The following is a 17,520-nucleotide window of genomic DNA, read 5'->3' on the forward strand; positions in this document are numbered from 1 at the left end:
TGTACTAAAGCAGTCATCTGATTTTTTTATCTTGTTTGACTTTGCTTTGCTTTGGCAATACTTTGACTGTATTACAGATAACGGTGAGTGATGTGTCATTTGAACAAACTCAAGCACAAACAAGTCTCAGCAGACCAATCAATATCAGAGATTCTATTAGTGCTGTCCTTATTGGCTGCTGATTTCTCAGAGAAAACCTCTGACTTGCTGAATCTGAATAAGAACATCCAAACCTGCATCATGCTTTTGCATGTATAGGTGGTTTGCACACATCTCTGCTCCCTGGATAACATTTTTTTTAACCCCCAATACAAATATAATTTTTTTTCATCAGTTTTGGTGAATGCTGGATTTGTCAACTGCGATGAAGTACAAAACTAACACTTGCATTTAGTTTTGAATCAAAGCTATGGACAAACGTTAATTGAATCCAGGCCTGAGTCACGTGTAAGTACGTAGCAGAGAGACACAAGCACTGCAACTGCTTATGTTGCGATCAAAGATTTGGAGTTAACTACCTGAACTTGACTTCTCTTTTTCAGTGTATCTTTCTTACCCCTGACGTTTGAAATGTACTAAACTCACTGTTCTGACTTACAGGCACAGTATAAGGAATTTTACCAGGAGGACGTTAATGCTGAAAAGAAATAAAATGTAAATACTTAACTCACATTTTTATATCCCATACTATACTACTTGTGCCAGTGTTAGCTACCTACTACACAAGTTTGCAATAACTAGGCCAAACTGCCTCTGTATTAAACTTGTTTCTCTTATTGTAGCGTGCTGACCAAGGCCCAACTGGGGAATGATCAGCATTAAATTAAACAGAAATATTAAAGTAAATTGAACAGCTATTTGAATTCTGTACAGATATTTAAATCTTAAACGGTTAACCCATCTCTTCAGGCTCTCTCCTGTGTGAAACAATTATCTGGTGTTTTGGATTTTGAGCCTGTTGAATCTAGGGTGAGTTGTGCAGCTCAGATGTGTATGATGTTCAGTCGATTAAGACTAATTTAAATACACTGTTCACTCTCTGACTCACCGCAGTTCAGTGGCATTTCTGCTGCTGTCCGCATTTCAAACCGAAAGAGTCGATTGTCCCTGTGTTATCAGTTTATATCTGCGGAAATTCTGTTGTCGCTTTCACGTGATACTGTGTTTGGTTTCATTTTAAGACTGCCGCGTTGACATTACTTTTGAACACTTTCATAATCGTGTGTCCAACGATCTGATTGACCCGCAATACAGAGCTTTCCAGCTGGGTGAACGTCATGTTCTCGCTCTTCGGGCTGATTCTGTGGTGTCATTACTTTTTAAGGTAGCTAAAGCTACCTGCAGTTGTTACAGCGATGCTGCAGTGCAGATGTAGAGAATATTTATTGTACGGTTAAAGTACCGATTAAGATTTTCGATTACATTGCTCACCGGTACCTCCTGTACAGACGGCTATCGGAGCTACGCGTTGTCTGGGCAACGAACATATAATGGGTGGTGCTTGCGTTTTAAATCTTTGATAGGCTTAGTGAGTGTTTTTTCAGGTCTTTCATTGGTTATGCGGTTATGGCTCTGGATCGCTGAAATGCATTACGGGGGATGGGCGCTCACCACGCTGTTAGTGTAGCACTGTGCCCAGGGGAAGATGGCAGCAATCGGTAGGTGGAAGACGGACATGATAATGGCATGACTGAGAGGCATTCCACAGGTGAGTCGGCACGACGAGAGAGGAGTACCGAATACCGGTTGATCTCCACGTTTCCCTTAAGCGTCCGACGCAGCGGTTTCTAGGGTTTTCAAGCGAAGTGTTGCCAGGTGTGCGAACTTAAAAGTATAGGAATGTCTCAGTTTAATTTTTGGGTTCGATGTTAACGCGACTGTTTTACGTTTCTTACAACGGAGGCTGTCGGTCGCTTGATTGGTTTGTTTGTTGATCTATGTGCCTGTGGGCTGTTCCGGGCTATCAAGCCAGATCGCCAATGAAAGTTAAAACGTATTGGCTGGTATCACTACAACTAACTTTACTGAACACTTCCTATTTGCTCGAACACTTGCACACGCCCTGTTGTCTATAGGTGAAACGTCACACCGTCTGCAAGGCTAGTATATAAATGTAATCGAAAATGAAATATGGGAAGGGAGAGAGTGTGGAAAAAGACGCGTGTTACACCATCGCTCACAGCACGGTCCACGCTAAGGTAAGATCAAGTATTTTAATGAATGGCCGTACTGTGGCTCATTCGTTGTGTGTGTGTATGCGTGTGTGTGTGGAGGCATTAATACATTTTCAATATTCACTTGGTTTGCTTTATTTCTTTGTCATATTAATTGACCATATAATAATACTAACGTTTGAGTTAGGTTAAATATATTGTGGTAGCATTTACTGAATATTTATTAACTATTTAATAATAAATTGTTAATATTTACAACAAAAAAGAGACCTGGTTGAAGTATGTGTAACTTGGACTAGAGTATTGAATAAGGCGTACACCTACTAAAACAAGAGTGTTGGAGCCACTTGCCTTGACTAATTTATAGGCGATCAAGTTTCACTACACCCTTGAATTTGTTAAGGCACAGACATTGGTTAGGAGGTAATAATTTATATCCAGAAAAAAATAATTTATATCCAGAAAAAAAAATGAGAGGAAAATGTTTGTAACATTTTCTCTTTATCAGCCTGAGTAACTACTAGAGGTCCCCATTAATATTAATTTTTATGTGCTGTATAAATCATGACAGCTAATGGGTCCATGCTGCTGGGTGGTTTTGGTGTTCATTTCTGTCAGTTGTCACGTTACAATTGCAAAGTTCCTGTCAAGGACTGTAATGACAGACCTTGGTGGCAGAAGTTGGTTATTGGTGAAGTAAATGTTGTGGATGAGAACAAAGCATGAAATTGGGTTTCATTGAACTCAAACTTGACTGTATGAATATAGCTTTGTGGCTCTTGTTTGTGAAATTCTGTGAACTGATAGCATGACAAGCTGTTTGCCCTAATGACATAAATGGGGCCTTTGTTTCAAGTCGAAAGCTGTATATAAAATATGCAAAAGAGGTAGTTCTACTATCACCCCCTGTCAATAAAGAAGGAAAAACCTTGGTCATGCTTCAAGTGCCAGGTGAAAAGCAATGGAGAGTCTTTCTTACAGAGCTATAAAAAATGTTTTTTAACAGGACTGACAGTATATCAAATCTTCATGCCTGTTTTTATCATTGCCCTTTGGCACTGTGGTATTGACAACCGCATCCATATCTTTAATGGATTTTAGGTGTGTTTTTCAAATTCAAACAAATCGGTCAAACAAATCAAAATGAAGTTACTAAAGGTTAAGATTAAAGCAGTAGATAATTGATGGCTTTTCAGACACTATAATCGCACTTCTGATGCGATAAGTGGTAAAATGGAATATCCAATTAAAAAAAAAGACGAAGTTAATGAGTTTCATGATGCTTGGCTTTTAGCATCCTGATAAAAACAACGAAAATGCAATATTAAATTTAGTTGCTTAGCTGACACTGTTATCCAGAGAATGTTACATAGGTTTTGATTCTTACATGTTATCCATTTATACAGCTGGGTATTTACTGAGGCAATTTTGGTTAAGTACCCTGTCCAAGGGTTCAACAGCAGTGCTGCATTGGGGAATCGAACTGGCAGCCTTTGGCTTATGAGCCCTGCTCCTTATCCACCACACCACACTGCTGAAACATGACTGTATTGTCTGTTTAAACATTGTGTGCTTATATCTGTCAAATTAACCATCTTGTCTTTATGGGTTTCCATTTATAACCCCCCTTTTTTGGTATTGTCATTTGCACATTGGGCTCATCTCACTGTTACAGCCTCTACCATCACGCAGGGGTGCTGACGACAGACAGAGGCAATTCTCCAACACAATCGCATGCAGCCAAAGGTCATTTCAATAGACATGCATTTCCATACAATCAAAGCGTGGAGGTTGCACATGACTTGGCTGTAGCTGTACTTTATTCGGCTTGGAGTCTGATGAAGGGGTCACACCCGGCTGTTGGCTGAGGTTGTTGGACATCATAAACAGGGAAAAGAAAGGGGGAGATGGGGTGGAGGAGGGATGCCTTCAACAACTGATGCAGAAAGTAAGTGTGATAGCTCTAGTTGTGGATGGGGCAGATTTGCTGAGGTTTGGTTAATTAAATAGGGATTGTCTGTAAATTCTCTTCCCAAACCCTCATTTGGAGCTTTAGATTTCACACTATATATCCCACAATGCACCGCAGTGAAGTGTTCATCGATTGGAGGAAGTTTCTCCTCTGATGTCATCCAAAAAAATCTCGCAGGGGCCTGACTAGTTGCAGGGTGCCACAGAGCGATGAGATGAGGAGGCCCTGGTGACACACCCACCCTCACCCTGGGAGAACAAATGCAATCTTTTACATTACTGTGGACTCCAGGTCATTCTCAGCTGATGCCATGGCTAGGATCAGACCCAGGTGGTGGGACTCAGCCTGATATTATCCAGCTCTTTCATACAGGACTAGCAGAATAGAAACAAAAAACTACATCTTGATTCCATTCCAAATAAAGAGTGATGCATAATGTGAATATACTATGTCAGCATCCAGTTTATCTGTTATTATGTTCCTGTATCCAACAGTTATGTTCATAAACTATGTTCCCATCATTTTCACAGCAGACACTTGTCTTACGTGTGAAAGTCATACTCTTGTGTTATTAGTACCAGTAATCCCTGGCCCACTCCTTGTAGAAATAGCTGGTGCTTGAAAAATGGGTTGATGGGCTGCCCGCAGGTGAATTTCAGCTCCACTCAAAATGCATTGATTACATAATAAAATACATAAAATATATGCAAATGTTTGACTTTGGCATTTTACTGAAACGAAAGTCAAGTTGACCAAGGGGGTAATGCTCATAAAACATGCACAAGAAAGGTGTTAAATTACAGCACTTGTTCTCCATGTCTCACTGTTGAGAAGAGAATACAAGCATGGTCAGATAGCAAATCCTCCACAGATAGCATTTCTAGCATAGTTAGCATGCTATTTGTTTATTGGTTTGTGTGGCTTGTCAGAGGTCATGTGCTACTAAGACTGTTTCATAGGCCTAGATAAATATACACAGTGTATGCATCTATATTGGTGAAAGAAGTACTCAGCTTCTGCCTTACCTACACAGTGATTAGCAGTTGTTGCTATATTATACTCTGTTGGTATTTGCACCTTAGACTCCAGACTCCAGCTTAGACTCCAGAGGCAGGCTTGCAGTCAGAAGGTTTTAGGCTTGAAACCTGGGTGTGATTGTACTTTTGATCAAGGCACTAAACCCGAATTGCTTTAGTACTGCTGTAAAGGTATGTAATAAATAAAGCTGAAGCAGCCCCTGATGACGTGATGTTAATGGAACCTAATCTTAATTTAGCAGTGGAGTTTCAACTTTCTTCTTGGCATCAAATGCAAAGCCTCTGCAAGTGAAAGCAAAAAAATTCTGAGTAACTAAGGTGAGGTAACTTATGAAATTTCAAGTCCGTCTCTGATTGGCTTGTGTTCTGTTGTTCTGTCCTGCATCTGAGCACGTGGTCATTCTGTGGAGCTCAGCCTGACTGCTCTCTCTCTCTCTCTCTGTCTCCCCGCCTCACAGCAATGGACAATAAGGGCCTGTTCACGGCCCTGCACAACGTGTGCGACGATGCCATCGCCGCCCTCTCCGGAGAGCCCAGCACGCTGTACGGGGAGTCGGCCAGGCGCCTCATCGAGACCATGACCCGCGTGCAGGAGCACGCCCGCGGCCTCGAGCCCATCGTCGCCGGCTTCGCCGCCTCCTACCACCACTTCGACTTCGACCCCCAGGTGCCCGCCAACGGGTACCGCTCGCTCGTGAAGGTATGGATGCTGGCGTTCACGAAGCCGGTCTGACCATGGCATGGAAGGATTCCTAACACATTGTAAATAACGATAATGATGCATTATAATACTAATTAATGGGTAGTAACATAGTGGATCGTAATCTCCTTACCTAAAGTAATCCAGATCTTAACTCAGATTCCTTAAGGAGGCTGAAGTGTGAGTATGTCTGAATTTACATTACATTATTATCAGTTAGCAGATGCTGTTATTCAGAGCGACATATATAATGTTACGATTTTTATATGTTATCCATTTATACAGCTGGATATTTACTGAGGCAATTGTGGGTGAAGCACTTTGCCCAAGGGTACAACAGGAGTGCCCCAGCAGGGAATCGAACTGTCAGCCTATCAGTTATGAGTCCTGCTCCTTACCAATGTGTTACGCTGCCGGCTTATACACATCTACAGAGGAGAGATGTGTTGTGTATCAAGCAATAAGTCATAGTCAGACCACACCATTAAATGAGTAGGGGAAAACAGTTCAAACTCCCCGTGTGCTCCCCCTTCTCTCTCCTCAGGTGGTGCGCTCCTGCATTGTCTACATCATCCAGAAGGGCCACTACATCTTAAACAACTGCCACAACATCTTCTTCCGGGCGGCGCACAACGCCACGGAGATGGAGGCGTACTGCAGCGCCCTGTGCCAACTGCGGGCCCTGCTCTACCTGGCCAAGCGGCTGCTGCACGACAACGACCAGGGCAACCTCTACTTCCAGAAGGAGGGCGGCCTGAGCCAGAGGTTCATGCAGGAGTACGCCTCCCTGCACAAGGCCTGCTTCTACGGCCGCTGCCTGGGCTTCCAGGTCAGTGTCATTACATTACGTCACATTACATTATGTCATTTAGCAGACGCTCTTACCCAGAGCGACTTCCAAATAAGTGCATCACAACGCTAAGAGTAGTTACCGAAAAGTACTACAAGAGGTCAGGAAAAAGATTTTTTTTTGAACAGAAAATGGGGATAGATAGGATAGATAGAGAGGAAGGCAGGCTAGAGATAAAGCTGTCCATCTCTAGACTAGAGATATTGTGTCCATCTCTGCTTCATTTAGAATGGCTCCTTGCACTGTTGGGCCTGGTTCAGGTAGACCTTTTTAGGCTGTACCCTTCCTGTTTACCCACAGAGGTCTTACCCCCCTGTGAGGGCTTGGTCACTGATGAGTGTTAATAAAGTAGCCTATGCTCCCAACTTCGAGTGCCAGTGCCTAAGTAGCTTTTCCCCTCTAAAATAACAGCTCCCTTTTTCAATGAACTGGCTCAGGCTTAAATGATAGACCTGAAGTGATTTAAATGTGTGACCTTTCCATCTCTATGCCCTTGCAATGTTTCTTATGTCCTCTCCTCTCTCCCTTTGTCTTTGTCAGTTCTCCCCTGCTATTCGCCCTTTCCTCCAGACCGTCGTCATTAGTCTGGTGTCCTTTGGAGAGAATTACAAAAAGCACCAATCCTTGATAGGTAAGTGTCTAAGAGATACGTTGCTCTTGATATGCTAACCGTGAGAAGGCCACTCCACAGACCACAAAATAATTCATGCTCACTCGCACTGACTGACGTTGTGATAACACGATGGCAAGCTACACCTGAACAGCTGACTGATATACAAACATATGGGACAACCTCACTGGCCGTCTAACCTTGTGTTTTGTGCTCTGTGCCGAACCCCAGAGGAGGCAGGAGGTATAACACAGTATGGTGAGTCTGCTCCGGATGCATGTTTATTTGCATTGGTACCTTTTCCTCTGTCTAAGTGCATATAATACATCAGCCACTGTGTGAATTCATTGCTGATAACCTCCACCACCACTGTGACTGTCATCCCGTCCCTCTTCTCATCTGTTGCTGTGTTTGGTGCCGTAACGCTATTGTGCAGTGCTGGTCTCTGATCACCCACTCACTGGCCCCCCATGGCCTGCTTCTGTCTCTCTTGCCCCCCCTAAGGCATGGCAGCAAGCTCCTTCTTCACCTCCGGGAAGTACGTGGTCGACCCGGAGCTCAGGGGGGCGGAGTTTGAGAGGATCATTCAGAATCTGGACATGCCGTTCTGGAAGTCCTTCTGGAACCTGACGGAAACAGAGCTGCTGTCGGTGAGGGAGGAGGTGGAGATCACCTCGTCTTCGCACTGTGTGTTTACCTCTTTTCCAAAGCTGCATTTTCTCAGAAAACTTCTGTTGGCTCACAAAACATTCGAGGTTTGAATCATTGCATCTCTCTCTCTCTCTCTCTCTCTCTCCACCTTTCCCCTTCTCTTTCCCTCTCTCTCACCACCTCTTCCCTTCTCTCTCCCTCTCTTTCTCTCTCTCTCTCTTTTTCTCTCAGGGCTTGGCCAGCATCACGTCCAACCCGGTGCGGGTGAATCGTACCCTGTCGGTGCCCCCCATGTCCTTCAAACTCCCGCTGACCTCTGACCCCAACCTGTCAGTCACCATATCCCCCCCTGTGGCCCACCGCGGCCCAGGCCCTGTGCACATGCGCCTCATCTCCCACGAGCTACGTGAGGGACAGGTAGGGCCGGCTCACCGCCATTTTCTGCCAGGCTGAAGTTACTCATGAGGTTATATGTAGCTCTTTATGTATTTCTCATTACATTACATTACATTACATTATTGTCATTTAGCAGATGCTTATCCACTTATCCAGAGCAACTTACATACAGTAGGTTACAATTTTATCCATTTATACAGCTGGACATTTACTGAGGCAGTTGTGGGTTAAGTACCTTGCCCAAGGGTAGAAAAACAGTGCCATAGTGGGGAATCGTACTGGCAACCTTTCAGTTACGAGCCCTGCTCCTTACCACTACACCATGCTCCTGTCCCTCATATCTCTCACAGCTGTCCCGTATGTGTAGCTTTGTTTAAATGGATTGCAAGGACTGTCCAACGACCCGTCCAGTGTTTCTCCAACAGGTTCAGTCTGGTTTCTCATTGATATTGAAATTTTTCCCCTGAGGGAAGAACTATGTTCATCTGTTACTAAAAATTGATGTTTTTCCTATTACTCTGTAGATTTTGGGCAGAATCTTTGCATGTATCATATTTGGTTTTATATGTAACATTTTCAGTGCAGAATTTTTACATGTAGTGTATTCTTGCAGGCTTTGAAAGCTGAACATGTCATATAGATTTGTGATTTACGGTATGTGGAGACCATGTTGGTAACCAGACCAGTGACTAATAGCACTTGAATATCTTGATGAGTTGCTTCCGGACGTTTATCTGAGCTTTTCAAGATTAGATCTGTGACCCTTCCTTCCTTCCTTTCTCTCTCTCTCTCTTTAGGAGAGTGAGGAGTTGCTGGCTTTCTCCCGCACTGAAGGCACTCCCATGTCCCTGAACCGTGGCCTCTTTTCGAAGCCGAGCCCCCCGTCCCCCTGGCTGCTGGTGCACTTCCACGGCGGGGGCTTCGTGGCCCAAACCTCCAAATCACACGAGGTACACCTGACTGTACATGGAACACATTGCATTACATAATTGTCATTTTAGCAAACACTCTTATCCAGAGCAACTTATGTAGGTTACAGTTATTGCATGTTATACATTTATATAGCAGGATACTGAGGGAATTGTGGGTTAAGATCTTTGCCCAAGGGAACAACGCCAGTGCCCCAGCAGGGAATTGAACCAGCACTCTTTTGGTTACGAGTCCTGCTCCTTACCCTATGCTACACTGCCGCCTTAGACTGACTGAGGTTACTTTGACTCATGTGTGGAACTGAGTACAAAAGGGAGTTACAGCACTCCACAAAAACAAGAAATTAAGTCATTTTCAAGAGTGAGAGTTTATAGGTGTTTTTCTATGAACAACGTCCCTTAATGCAGCTCATGAAATATATGATAGTTGAGTGTGAAAATATGTGTAAACATGTGAAGTGATTGGGCCCTATAGCAGACCGCTGTCACTTGAGATGTGGAGCATTTCCGCTTTTTAACTTCCTCTTTTTCAGACATGGGGTTACAAGTGACAGGCGCTTTGAACTACAATTAGTGGCATATTGCAGTGCACAATCCTATTGATAATTGTCTGAATGAGAAACTTTCAAATTTATATTTACGTTTACATTTATTCGTTTGGCAGACGCTTTTGTCCAAAGTGACTTACAAGTGAGGTAGAGTACAACACAAGCAAAAAACCATATAAGGAGTCAACAATATTACAGGTGCTGCATGACCAAGTTTCAACAGCTGGCCAGACAATGCGCAAGCTAGTTGATAGAGATACGAGTGCATGACACTGTAGATTTGAAATTTTTATTTATTTATTTTATTTTAAAGGAGAACAAAGTTTAAGACATGAGAAATAATTGCTTTAGGTGGTGGTGTTTCAGCCACTCAGTTGAGAACGGAAGAGCTGCGTGTTCAGATGTGTCTCTTGATAGATAGCGAGGGACTCGGCAAAACAGATGAAGTGTGGAAGCTCATTCCACCATCGGGGGACAATGGCGGAGGAAGTTCCGGATGGCGATTTTGCGTCGTGACGCGACGGGACCGCCAGATATGAGAGTTGCCCTCATAAGGAAACGGCCAGCGATGTGCGCGTGCTGTAATAGACTTCCACTCTCTCCGAGATCCCGCTCTGAATCACGCGGAGCCCAGGTTAACGACGGGCTTAGCACGGCACAGCTGGGGCTGTAATTACTTCAGCTGCGGCGATCTCAGGCCTTTATTTACCGCCCGAGCCCGCTGCCGTCTCGATGGCCACCGCTGACAGAGGCGGTGAGTGGCGGAGGCTGTAATCAGCACTGATGGCGTGTGGGCATTGTGCGTGAGTCGGCGGGAAGCGGTCCAAAGCAGATGGCCCGCGTGTGCGTGTCACCGATCCCCCACCGCCCACCCCCAACACTTGTCTCAGGCCTCGGCATGGCGGATTAGCAACCTTAGATTCAGGGGCTCCGGTTCACTGTTTAAAGCAGGACAATGAACGATGTGAAACATCTACTCTGGTAACACACAGTGTGTTTGTGTGTTTGTGTATGTGTGTATGTGTGTGCGTGTGTGCGTGTGTGAGTGTGTGTGTGTATGTGTGTGTGTGTATGTGTGTGTGTGTATGTGTGTGTGTGTATGTGTATGTGTATGTGTTTATGGTATATTTACAGTACATTTATGGACAGTGAGATGAACAAACCCTGACTCATTGGAAATACAATTTTTTTTTTTAAAGAAAACAGCCAGGTTCAGGTGAGAGAGTAAGGTCAAAATGACGTTACCTCACTGCATTGCCCACAGCAACCCAATATTCAGTTAGAATATGTTATAACTTGTTAAAACTATGGATCAATTTATGCCTTTTATTAGATAATAAATTGTCTGTTTGGTTGTTACGTTTACGTTTTGGTTGCCAGCACAAAGAGGGAGAGAGGAGGATAGAGAAGGAGAGAGAGCAGGATGGAGTCGGCAGAAAGAGAGAGAGAGTGCAAGAAAAATATTTTGTGGTGTAAAACTCATGTTACTCACTAGTAATTCATTAAAAGTGTTGTTGTAAATTAATAAAAAAATATTAATGTATTAATTGTTATCCAGTAAAATGAGTGATTTAGTAGGGGGGTTGAACACTTTTGCAAGTGTGCAAGCTGAGCCCCCCTAAAGGTCTGCTAGCTAGCTAGCTAACTCCCTGTGAATGCTGAGGTTTATAATCAGCAATGCAATGTGTGATCTCTGTCCCGCTCTGTCCCCTAGAACTACCTGAAGAGGTGGTCCCAGGACCTGAACGTGCCCATCCTCTCTGTGGATTACTCTCTGGCCCCCGAGGCACCCTTCCCCCGGGCCCTGGAGGAATGCTTCTACGCCTACTGCTGGGCTCTCAAGCACTGCCACTTACTGGGTCAGTGTGAATGTCGGTATGAGAGAGAGAGAGATATGTGCTCTCAGCATCTTTACAGAAGAGCACTGCTGTTCAGCTCTCTGTCACAATGGGTTTGTCAGAACAATTTCAGTCTGGGGGCCCCTGAGTGGCTCAGCTGGTAAAAGCGTTTTATGTCAAAGTGCACGGTTGGGCCACATGTCTTGGGTTCACCGCCAGCTGTATTAGCGGACAATTACTGGGAGCCTACAACGGTGGAGCTAAAATTGGCCTTGTTCCGCTAGGGATAAGGGGAGGGTATGGTGTTGAGGGCATTGTCCATAAAGCTTTGCGGTGTGTTAAGAAAGGTGGCTGACATCACATGTTTCAGATGAAGGCACATGTTTTTGCCACCCTCCAACGTTGTTCCAAAACAGGAAATAAGGACAAAATATCTGACTAAAACCCCCTTCGGATTCATCTCAGTTTCACACGTCTAGCTCTGATAAAAGGGCACATTTGAATGTTTTACATTACACTACTGTATCATACTTATTTGTCTGGCAAATTACCTTACAGGAGAATTTTACAAAGGTCACATATGTTAGCCACTGCATATTTACCCAGACGATTGGTGTTAAGTACCTTGCTCAAGGATACGATAGAAGCGGCTATCCTGGGAATTAACAAGCCCTTCTCCTTACCACTATGTTCCCTAGTCCTACGCCACGGTGTCGCAGCAAATTTATTTTTTGGTACAGATGAGTGATACATACTTTAATCCGGTTTAATCCGGTCCAGTTTGACCTCAGCCATCCTCAGCGACGTCCCTGGCTCTCTCTCTCTCCAGGCTCCACAGGCGAGCGCGTGTGCCTGGCTGGGGACAGCGCCGGGGGCAACCTCTGCATAACCGTGTCCATGCGGGCGCTGTCGTACTGCGTGCGCCCCCCCGACGGCATCATGGTGGCCTACCCCGCCACCCTGCTGACCACCTTCGCCTCGCCCTCACGCCTGCTCACCCTCATCGACCCCATGCTGCCTCTCAGCGTGCTCTCCAAGTGCATCAGCGCCTACGCCGGTGAGGAGGGAGTCACACACGCGTGCACACACACGCGTGCACACACACGCGCGCACACACATGCGCACTCACACCCCATAATACACACACACACAACACATTCATACACACATACACCCCATAATGCACACATATACTTATACATACACACATACACCCCATAATACACACATATACAACACATTCATACACACATACACCCTGTAATGCACACATATACTCATACATACACACATACACCCCATAATACACACATACACAACACATTCATACACACATACACCCTGTAATGCACGCCCACACACACACACACACACACACACACACACACACGCACGCCGCACGCACAAACACACATTCTTACACACACATCCACCCCATAATGCACACATATACTCATACATACACACATACACCCCATAATGCACACATATGCATGCACAACACAAATATATACACACACATTCATGCACACATATACACACACCCCATAATGCAAACATACACTCACACACACACACAGATACAGCCCATAATGCACACACACACCCCCATAATGCACGCATACATGCATTTATACACACAGACATGCATACCATAATACACACACATATATTCCATAATATACCTTCACGCACATTCACCCATACTATAGTGCACACACATATGCACACTCACATACTAACTGCGCGTTAACACACAATGGAAGAAGTATTTCACTTTTCCTCACATTCTAAGATACAGATCAATAGCTATGTATATATTTGCCATTTCCTCCTTTGACACACCTAAGCAGTGTGATCATGGTAAAGGAAGCTCGACCATGTGGTCCCATTACATTACACTACATTACACAATTGGCATTTAGCAGACGCTCTTATCCAGAGTTTTTTTGCAATGTTATCCATTTATCTAGCTGGATATTTCCTGAAACAATTGTGGGTTAAGTACCTTTCGCAAGGGTACAGCAGCAGTGCCCCAGCGGGGAATCGAACCGGCAACCTTTTGCTCCTTAACCACTATATGCTACACTGCTGTCCCACTGCCTGTGTGAAGTAGCCGTTCATACTGACCCTCAGCGCACTCAGTGACGGCCACATTCAGAGGTTCCATTCCCTATCCCTGAGTTATATCTGCTCCATGCCCAACCCCCCTGTCCTCCCACCCCAGGTACGGAGCCGTGGGTGGGGGCGTCCCAGGAGGAAGGGGGTGCAGAGAACACAGACTCCACGCAGGGGGTGTCCAGCTGGTTCCAATCTCTGCTCGACCCAAACAAGTCCCCCACTGGTACTTCCAGCTCCTCGTCCGCTGTGTGTGTGAACGGCCTGTGTGTGTGTGTGTTTATCTGTGTGAGTGTTGCTGTTAATGTAGGAGGCACAGTGAATGCTGGAACAGACTTTGTGAGGGCTGGTTTTGCGATTTCTTTTTTTCTGAATTCTGTGCATGTCCTGAGCTCAGCAACCCTCCTTGCGGATATTTTGCATAAGCTTCATTTTAATTTCAGCTCTATTAATCCCTTTAATTATGAACTGAAATTGTGTCATACATTGTAAGCAGCCTTGTATAATGGTGTTTTTCATATGATGAAATGTTCATAATTAACTTCCCTCTCTTTCCCTCTCACTCTCTCTTCTCTTTATCTCATACTCCCTCTCATGCACTCTCTCTCTGTTATCTTGTTCTTTTTTTTTGGAGGGGGTGGGTAAGGGGGGATGGGGTTGAGGGTTGAAGGTGTCGGACGTATGTGGTGTGTGGTGATCCAATGAAGCACCTGCTGTTGTTGATTTTGGAATTTGATATGCAGGGACTTTTGATGGGGCAATAAAGAGCATCAAAGTCTCTCTCACACTGTGTCTCTTTCAGTTCTCATTTCTCATCTCATTTCTCTCTCTCTCTCTTTCTCTTTCTCACTCCCTCAAATCAGATTAGGTTCATAGGCATGAAATACATTTTGTAATGATTAATCTCTCCCCCTCCCCACCCCCACCCCCACCCCCTTACTGTCCCTCTCTCCACCCCCTCTCCCCCATCTCTCTCCCTCCCTCCCTTTCCCCCCCCCCCCCCCCCCCCCGTTCCCCCCCCCCCCCCTCCGTTCCCCCCCCCCCCCCTCTCTCTCTCTCTCTCCCTCTCTCTCTCTCTCTCTCCCCCCCCCCCCCCCCCCCCCCCCCCTCTCTCTCTCTCTCCCTCTCTCTCAGTGCAGAGGAGCGTTTCAGACACAGCCCTCAGCTCGTCTTCCTCTGATGCAACTGCATCGGGCAGGGACCCCCCCCGGAGCCAGACCTGCCAGGACCTGTCCTCCGATGGGAACAAGGTGACGTCAGCTACAGCCTGGGCACTGCATAAGAACATGCCCGTCGCAGAGCTGAAAAGGGGGTCAGAGAGGGCTATCAAAACAATGGCATCAGCAGTCGTTGCTGACAGTTATCATGGTATACTTGGCTTTTGTCAGAGCGCACAAGTTCTGGGTTAAGTACCTTGCCCAAGGGTACAGCAGCAGTGCCCCAGCAGGGCATTAAACCAGCAGTCTTTTTGGATACAAGCCCTGCTCCTTACTGCTATGTTACACTACTGCCATCTCTCTTGCAATACAGAAATGTATTGCAGTATGCCAAAATGCCACAATAATCTACATATTTTCAATGTACCGATTGAGTATAAAAATATATTCTCTAAAATATGCCCTCAATATATTATTTTTTTGTATGGGTAAGCCATCTGGAGTATTCTACCATGTACTATGTGCATTATACCTGGGTATGTTACTCTCAACTACTGTGTACATATCTATGTATGTATATTATACTAACCCTTCTATGTTGTCCCCTTCTCTCTGTCTTAGGGGGCGGACACCGGCCTCTCCTCCAATAAAAACAAACACTCTGCCGCCGGCTCCTCCCCTCCCAGCGTGACTCCACCCCCGGCCTCAGGGGGGAACTTTCAGCAGCCGGGTCTGGAGGAGTACCCGGACGGGTTCCAGCCCCTGCGGTCGGAGCAGCTGGCCCACCTCACCATGCACAGCTCCCCCATCAGCAAAAACCCCTACGTCTCCCCCCTGCTGGCCCCGGACAGCATGCTGAAGGGCCTCCCTCCCGTTCACATTGTGGTGAGAGAGGGAGAGCGTGAGAGGAGGGGGGGGGGGGTGAGAGTGAGGGGGGGGGGTGAGAGTGTGGGAGAGAGAGGGGGAGGGAGGGGGGGAGAGAGAGAGAGGGAGGAAGGGGGAGAGAGGAGGGGGGGGAGAGAAGGGGAGAGGTGGTGAGAAAGAGAAGGGGAGAGGTGGGGCAAGAGATAGGAAGTGGGAGGGTGAATGGGTGGGTTGGATCTGGTGGGAGAATGTAGTTTGGGAGAGCAGAATGTGACCTCAGGTGGTTAGGTGGGAGGAGTACTGGTATGGGGAATGCATTCATCTTCAAGAGTATTTTGGGAACGATTGGTAATGGTGCCATGATAGCTCTTCTGTTACCGTAAACACACTCTTCTCTTCCCACCACTTTCTGTCCACCTACCATCTCTCTCCCCTTCATTCCCACTACCCCCCTCTTCCTTTCCTTCGTCTTCCGTCACTCTCCCCACACTCTCCCCACCTGCTGCCCTCCCTTTCCCTCAGGCCTCTGCCCTGGACGCCATGCTGGATGACTCCGTGATGTTCGCCAAGAGGCTGAGAAGCCTCAACCAGCCAGTCACCTTGTCTGTGGTGGAGGACCTCCCCCACGGGTTCCTCAGCCTATTGCAGCTCTCCAAGGAAACCCAGGAGGCCTCCAACATCTGCATGGAGCGAATCAGAGAGGTCTTTGCCCAGCGGGGCCCGCAATCAGCCAGTCACGGGCCGGAGCCAGGGAAGACCAATCAGAATGTTGCTTCACCTGTGGAAGGGGCCAGTCAGGAAAAGGAATTGCCCGTTGGGGGATGGACTAGAAAAATCGAAGATGAGGAATTGGAAGCTTGAGGACTGATAATGGTTGCATCATTGTGCACTGGCCACTCTGTCCCACTCGAAAAATGAACATGGGTAAAACACCCAAAACAAGAAAAAGGACATGGCAGGAGTGAAAAACAATGCACTGTGACAGGAGACAATGCGAGAGATTCAAAGGCAGGAACGAGAGGAGAAAGTGCAAGAGCTTTGAAGCTAGAGAGAGGAGGACAAGAAAGAAACAGGATATATTCCTTACTCTCTGACAGCCTCTCAGCTGTGAAGAGGGCAAGCAAGCTTGCCATCCTACACTGTAACACACAACCGTCAGTAACATTAAAGTGCCAGTGCTGTCAAATATATATAATTTTCCAGCTAATTTTGCTGCAAATAAAAATGTTTCTTACTGAATTATGTAAATGCTATGCTTAAAAATATGTAAAACTTGAAGGCTGGAGAAATATGCTCAAGTATGTTTGAATGTCTGAATAAACCACACCACACACCCACACATAGGACAGCCCCATGCCAGTGATGTGCGTAAAGGTGCACTTGTTGCCAGTTACATTAGCTTACATCATAGGCACAACATGGCCTATCCTCTGTCGTCTTCTGTTGTCTCCAGAATGCTATGCTGTTGGCTGCATATTTAAGCCTGGCAGACACAGTGGCTGGAATAACCACCAAGTCAAAGCTGCTCCTGAGAGAGGGAGTGGAGATCATATGAATTCATATGAAAACATTCCGATTGGTTTTTTTTTCCCCAAAATGGCAGAGATATGGCACTTTAGTCCATTAGCACATTAATGGGGTATGCATTATCCGGTGAGAAATGGGCTCAGATTCCA

General features: G+C 45.8%; 1 protein-coding gene across 2 annotated transcripts; it reads left to right on the top strand.

Moving 5' to 3' along the window:
- The first annotated feature begins 1,565 nt into the window (after positions 1 to 1,565).
- On the top strand, positions 1,566 to 17,403 carry LOC118796616 (hormone-sensitive lipase-like). Of its 2 annotated transcripts, none has more exons than XM_036555608.1 (13): positions 1,566 to 1,708; positions 5,642 to 5,883; positions 6,428 to 6,712; positions 7,274 to 7,364; positions 7,848 to 7,993; positions 8,226 to 8,411; positions 9,188 to 9,340; positions 11,582 to 11,726; positions 12,535 to 12,762; positions 13,933 to 14,049; positions 14,958 to 15,073; positions 15,602 to 15,865; positions 16,367 to 17,403. In XM_036555608.1, exons 1-13 carry the CDS (start codon positions 1,687 to 1,689, stop codon positions 16,703 to 16,705), a joined length of 2,334 nt encoding a protein of 777 aa, XP_036411501.1. In that variant the 5' UTR covers positions 1,566 to 1,686; the 3' UTR covers positions 16,706 to 17,403. The 2 variants fall into 2 exon arrangements, with proteins under 2 accessions (XP_036411501.1, XP_036411502.1); XM_036555609.1 differs by lacking the exon at positions 1,566 to 1,708 and adding an exon at positions 2,124 to 2,198.
- The last annotated feature ends 117 nt before the right edge of the window (positions 17,404 to 17,520 follow it).

Source organism: Megalops cyprinoides, chromosome 21 (genome assembly GCF_013368585.1).
Source record: "Megalops cyprinoides isolate fMegCyp1 chromosome 21, fMegCyp1.pri, whole genome shotgun sequence".
NCBI lineage: Eukaryota > Metazoa > Chordata > Actinopteri > Elopiformes > Megalopidae > Megalops > Megalops cyprinoides.

Coding starts and splice junctions, on each gene's coding strand:
- LOC118796616 (XM_036555608.1), top strand. CDS start 1,687: ATGACTGAGAGGCATTCCACAG. Junction 6,713..7,273: donor GCCGCTGCCTGGGCTTCCAG/GTCAGTGTCATT, acceptor TGTCTTTGTCAG/TTCTCCCCTGCTATTCGCCC. Junction 9,341..11,581: donor AAACCTCCAAATCACACGAG/GTACACCTGACT, acceptor TCTGTCCCCTAG/AACTACCTGAAGAGGTGGTC.